Source organism: Triticum aestivum, chromosome 3B (genome assembly GCF_018294505.1).
Source record: "Triticum aestivum cultivar Chinese Spring chromosome 3B, IWGSC CS RefSeq v2.1, whole genome shotgun sequence".
In the NCBI taxonomy this organism is placed as follows: Eukaryota; Viridiplantae; Streptophyta; class Magnoliopsida; order Poales; family Poaceae; genus Triticum; species Triticum aestivum.
The window spans coordinates 563,943,956-563,949,681 of NC_057801.1; the positions used below are offsets into that span (position 1 = coordinate 563,943,956).

Sequence of the window (5,726 nt, forward strand, 5' to 3'; positions counted from 1 at the left end):
AGGTAAATATTTATATATATGACGATGGTATTCGGACACCAGAAGTGTTCTGGAGGGTACCGGGTACATATCGGATCACCGGAAGGGGTTCCGGGCACCCCCGACAAAAGATATGGGCCTTATGGGCCAAGAAGGTAAACACACCAGCCACAAGGGGCTGGTGCGCCCCCCATATGGGTCGGCCAAGGTGGAGAAGGAAAGGGGAAGAAGGAAAGGAAAGAAAGGGAATAGGATTCCCCCTTCCTTCCCCCTTCCCCCTCTTTCCTTCCCCCTCCGATAAACATGGCGGGGGGGGGGGGCGGCGAAGGGCAGGAGCCAATTAGGATTCGGACCTGCTTGGGGCGCCCCTTGGCCTCTCCCCTCTCCCTCCCACCTATATATATGAGGAGGGGGCGCCTAGCACACACTAGACATTATCTTAGCCGTGTGCGGCGCCCCCCCTCCATAGTTTACGCCTCCGATCATAATTTTGCAGTGCTTTCGTGAAGCCCTACAAAGTCACTTCATCGTCACCATCACCATGCAGTCATGCTGACGGAACTCATCTAATACCTAGACATCTTGCTAGATCAAGAAGGCGAGAGACGTCACCGAGCTGAACGTGTGCAGAACTCGGAGGTGTTGTATGTTCGGTACTCGATCGGTGGATCACGAAGAAAGTTCGACTACATCAACCACGTTGTGATATGCTTCCGCTTACAGTCTACGAGGGTACGTAGACACACTCTCCCCCTCGTTGCTATACATCTCCTAGATAGATCTTGCGTGAGCGTAGGAATTTTTTTGAAATTGCATGCTACGTTACCCAACAGTGGCATCACGAGCCAGGTCTATGCGTAGATGATATGCACGAGTAGAACACAAAGAGTTGTGGGTGGTGATCGTCATACTGCTTACCACCAATGTCTTATTTTGATTTAGCGGTATTGTTGGATGAAGCGGTCCAGACCAACCTTACATGATGTGACGCCCGGATAATCAAGCTACAGTAATCCTCTGCTCATGATGCCACATCACCACGATTACTATTGTTAAACTCGTATTGGTTCGAAACCGGTTCAAATTCAAAATTTAAAAATTAAATCAATCAAATAAAGTTTTCGAATGTTAAAAAAAATGTTCGTTTTGTTGCAAATATCCACTAGCTAATTATCATGTGGCAACCAACATCATTTGGCTCTCCATTTAATCCCTAGGAAAATATAAAGTGGCCCAATGACATATTAATTGGTTTATTCAATTTCCAAAAAATGCTTGAACAATTCCGTTGGCTCTAAAGCTTTTTATGCGACACCACAATGCTGTTCTAAAATTGTGTGCCAAATTTCAAGCTGACTAAATTCATTTTTATCACTCAAATGAATACAAACAGTGGCTAACTGAATTAAAAAAAGGGGAAATAGAAAATGGATGACCATAGTACTTTTGGCCCAGCCCACACCCCCACTTACCCCCTTCCTCTCGCTACAGTACAGGAGGCAGGGCGTGGCAGCCATCCTTGGCGCCATGGCCATGGTGGAAGCCATCCACCACCTCCCCGGTGACCTACAAGTACCCCCCCCCCCCCCTTGGTCGAACCCTAACCTCTCCTCCCTCCCCCTCGTGCCGTAGCTCTTACCCTCGCAGACGCTCGAGCCCTCGGCGCCATGGTCTCCGACGTCCACGTGCCTACCGAGCTCCCCGCGCCCAGCCACCTCGTCCGCGAGCTTTGTCGACGTACACTCCTTCGACTACATCCACCAATTTGAACCGGGAGCCCCTGCATCGACGGGATCGACGCCTTCTTATTCCTCGGGCACCACCGCCTCCGTCGTCGATCCGCCGCCTCTGCTGCTCCAAAGCCATCGCCGAGCCACCCTTGTGCTCCCCGGTGAGCACCACATCGATTCCCCCTGTTTCCCCTTTGATTCCATCGCCATAGACGTTGTGCGCCGCCTCCGCCCGAGCTCATGCTCACCGCAGCGAACCCGCGCCCCGGGCTCCCCTGCCTCGTGCCCTGACCGCTCCAGGCTGCGCCCGCCTGGGCCGCGCCCTGCTCGGCCGCTGTTGCCTTATGCTGCTTGCTGCTGCCTCTGTGTGCTACCACACTGCTTGCTATTGCTGCTACTGCTCACGGCTGCTCTTGCCACGTTGCTGTTCTGCTGCCTTGCCGCTGCTATGCCGCTGCTATGCCGCCGCTGCTATGTTGCTTTTTGAATGTTGGTAGGAGATCTACCAAATTCGTTGATTAGCAAGGGAAGAATACAAGCAAAAACCCAAGAGGGAAAGCACCAGAAAAGGCCTGGCGCTAGAAAGGAAGAAGAGAAAAACAATCAGCCCGGATCAAATGGGATTTTGGCACCTGCCAAATTCCACAAATTAATCTCCTCTCTAACTATCCTAATAAGTTGGGCGGTCGTCATTTCTCGCTGCTGAAAAACACGTCTATTACGCTCTTCCCATATATCCCAGGCGACCAGATGGATCATCGAAATAGTGCCTTTTTTCTTTTCCTTTGGTGCATTGTGCGAGCAAATGGACATCCATTCCTTCAGGTTGCCAAACGCCGGCCAGTTTGCCGGCTGTAGATGTTGCATGCCTACCTGAATAGCAATCTGATCCCAAATACACCGAGTCCATGGGCACTCAACCAGTAAGTGCGTTGGGGTCTCCAGATTTCTAAAGCAGAGAGCACAGAAGTAATTGTTGGCCCAGCCTCTTCGTTGCTGTTGCTGCTGTGTTGCTTGCTTGCTTGCTGCTGCTACTGCTTAGCTCCTGCCACTTCTGTTGCCGTCGCTACTACAGCCGGCCATGGCTGAGCACCTGTGTGTGTTTAGTGTGTGCGTGATGTGTGTGTACGTGAGAAGAGCAGCATTGGTTAACTAGGAACAAGTAGCAATTAGTGGTTAGGTTAATTAGTCTAATATATGCCAATGACATGCAGGACCCATTGTTAGATTAAGAAAATAAAACAAACATAAAAATGTCTAAGTCAATGACAAGTGGACCCTCAGGCTACTTAATCTATTTAACTAGAATAGTTTAGTTGCTTCCTGTGACATGTGGGCCACGCCCTGCCCATTTCACCAGTCAAGTTGACTTGGTCAATTCGGTTTAAATAAATGCTGAAATTTCAGAAAATTGTATAAACTTTGAAAATTAATAGAAAATAAACCGTAACTCGGATTAAGAAGTTTTATACATGAAATTGCTCAGAATGACGAGACGAATCCGAATACGCGGTCCGTTCGTCCGCCACACGTCCCTAGCATAGCAAACATGCAACCTTTCCCCTTCGTTTCGTGTGACCGAAAATGTCAGACTTCGGGAAAACTTTCCCAGATGTTATCCCCCTTCGCCGGTATCGAGTAACACTGCGTTAGAACACCTCTAGTGATGCTTTCATCATGTCATGCTTTATGTTTGCTTTATATTTACTGTTTCTTCCCCCTCTTCCCTCCGGTAGACCCCGAGAATGATGCTGCCCCTGTGATCGACTACGCTGACGATGACACTTCTTTTTCAGCAGAGCTTCCAGGCAAGCCCCCCCTTTGATCATCCCGATATCGCCCATTCCATTTTCTCATGCTTGCATTAGATTTTGCTACTGTTATTGTTTGCTCCTATTATGATGCATAGCCTGCTTTTGTAACCTACTTATTGTTACCTACCTGCTTATCCTAAACTGCTTAGTATAGGTTGGTTAGTGATCCATTAGTGACCCTCACCTTGTCCTTGTTGCCCCTGCTTCATCATCGAAGACCCGATCAACGAGATCGAAGACCAGGCCCCGGCACCACACATCACTTTCCCCTTCGTTGCTCGACACTACTGGGTTACTATCGAGTGCCGAGGGTGAGACATCTACACCACTTCCGATGTTAACCCTGTAGTGTAGCTATTCGGTCGTGGTCATCAAGGGTGATTCCGCCTTAACCACTTCCAATACGACTCTGTCGTGCAACCCCTCAAGTGTGAACCTCGGGGGTGATTCCTCTTACGTTCACATTGATGATTTCCTCGAGTGGAATTCACCGGGGGTGATTCCTCGGGTTTTCCCCTTGATGTTTGGACACACGGATACTTGGACTTTACCACTGCTACTTGGAAAGGCGGGTCGACCCTGAGGGGTACCCGCGAGTGATGTGGAGACGGGTTGACCTGGAGGGTGCCCGCGAGATAATTACGAGGCGTGGCCGGACATTCCTAGCCCTTGCCGCAAGTCCTCGAGACGGGGCAACGGGGTCACATCTTTCGTGAGTCTCTGCTTGTTACCGCGTGTTCCTAATCCACTACGATTTGTATATTTGATCCGAGGGGCCTCTGGCCTGATAGCACTAACCATCACGTGGGCATAGTATGGGCGTTCCGTGTCGTATGCATCAGTCGAAGCTTAATAGACATCAGCGACTGAGCGGCGCGCGCCGGGTTGGACTGCGTAAGCACCTGCCTTTCTGAAGGAGGTAGATAGGTATGCTCACCGGCCGCGTACGCAACGTGCAGGAGTTCCGTGGGGAGATGGCCCTTGACCCTTGGGGCCATAGGTTTAGTTCGGCGTGTTGACCTCTCTATTAAGCCTAGGTCGGGTTGCGGCGTATTGTTTGGCCGAGGCCGGGCATGCCCTAGGAAAGTGTGTCCGACCGGAGTTAATCGAGCGTGGTGGGTAAGTTGGTGCACCCCTGCAGGGAAGAAAACATCTATCGATAGCCTATCCTACGGTAACGCACACTTGGAGTTGTATCCCGATCGATACAACTAGAACTGGATACTTGAGATGAGACATGGATATGAGAAATGGATAGTATGGCTCTGGGATTGCTTTCTTGCAGGGAGTCGAGAAAGGATCTCTGACCGAGGTTGATAACACTACTACTACTTTACTTTATGCTACTCTACTCCCTCCTGTTTGCTGCAAGATGGTGGTTTCCAGAAGATGCTAGTCTTGGATAGGGCTAGTCCTTCTCTCTATTCTGGCATTTCTGCAGCCCGGTCCACATATACAACCTTCCCTTGATAAATGTTGCATAAGTAGAGTAGATCCTTGCTTGCGAGTACTTTGGATGAGTACTCATGGTTGCTTTGCTACCCCTTTTCCCCCTTCTTTCTTCTTTCTGGTTGATGCAACTAGATGGTGGAGCCCAGGATCCAGACGACCCCACCGACGACTACTACTACCCCGAGGGTGCCTACTACTACGTGGAGACCGCCGACGACCAAGAGTAGTTAGGAGGATCCCAGGCAGGAGGCCTTGACTTTTCGATCAATGTTGCTTTTGTGCTAGCCTTCTTAAGGCAAACTTGTTTAACTCATCTCTGTACTTAGATAATGTTGCTTCCGCTGACTCTTGTGTATTCGAGCTTATGTATTAGAGCCCTCGAGGCCCCTGGCTTGTAATATAAAACTTGTATTATTTTAATTTGTGTCTATAGGTGTGTTGTGATATCTTCCGGTGAGTCCTTGATCTTGATCGTACACATTTGCGTGTATGATTAGTGTACGATTGAATCGAGGGCATCACAAGTTGGTATCAGAGTCAACTGCCTATAGGTAGCCCCTTCCAACTCCTTGGGCGAAGTCGAGTCTAGTCATTGCTAAACTTTTACTAACATGGCTGTGTGGCTTACGGGCCCACGTCTCCATTGGGTGGTATTTGGATCTTTTACTCCTCGTCTATACTCTGGGACTCTGTTCTCTCTTCTATTCGGGTTAAATGAATTTACTAACTACATTAGGTTCTCGTAATGACT

General features: G+C 49.4%; 1 protein-coding gene across 2 annotated transcripts; it reads left to right on the top strand.

Moving 5' to 3' along the window:
* Positions 1–1,345: 1,345 nt before the first annotated feature.
* Positions 1,346–5,225, top strand: LOC123065738 (uncharacterized). 2 transcript variants are annotated; one of them, XM_044488963.1, is made up of 3 exons: positions 1,419–1,551; positions 1,612–1,870; positions 5,108–5,225. In XM_044488963.1, exons 1-3 carry the CDS (start codon positions 1,507–1,509, stop codon positions 5,200–5,202), a joined length of 399 nt encoding a protein of 132 aa, XP_044344898.1. In that variant the 5' UTR covers positions 1,419–1,506; the 3' UTR covers positions 5,203–5,225. The 2 variants fall into 2 exon arrangements, 1 of the variants encoding a protein (XP_044344898.1); XR_006431121.1 differs by lacking the exon at positions 5,108–5,225 and adding an exon at positions 3,446–3,517 and having other exon boundaries at positions 1,346–1,870.
* Positions 5,226–5,726: the final 501 nt, after the last annotated feature.

What these genes read in the sequence shown, in the direction of transcription:
- LOC123065738 (XM_044488963.1), top strand. Translation starts at nt 1,507, where the DNA reads ATGGCCATGGTGGAAGCCATCCACCACCTCCCCGGTGACCTACAA. An exon ending in ACCTCCCCGGTGACCTACAA is followed by an intron (nt 1,552 to 1,611) that starts GTACCCCCCCCC and finishes CTCGTGCCGTAG; the next exon opens with CTCTTACCCTCGCAGACGCT. An exon ending in AGCCACCCTTGTGCTCCCCG is followed by an intron (nt 1,871 to 5,107) that starts GTGAGCACCACA and finishes TGATGCAACTAG; the next exon opens with ATGGTGGAGCCCAGGATCCA.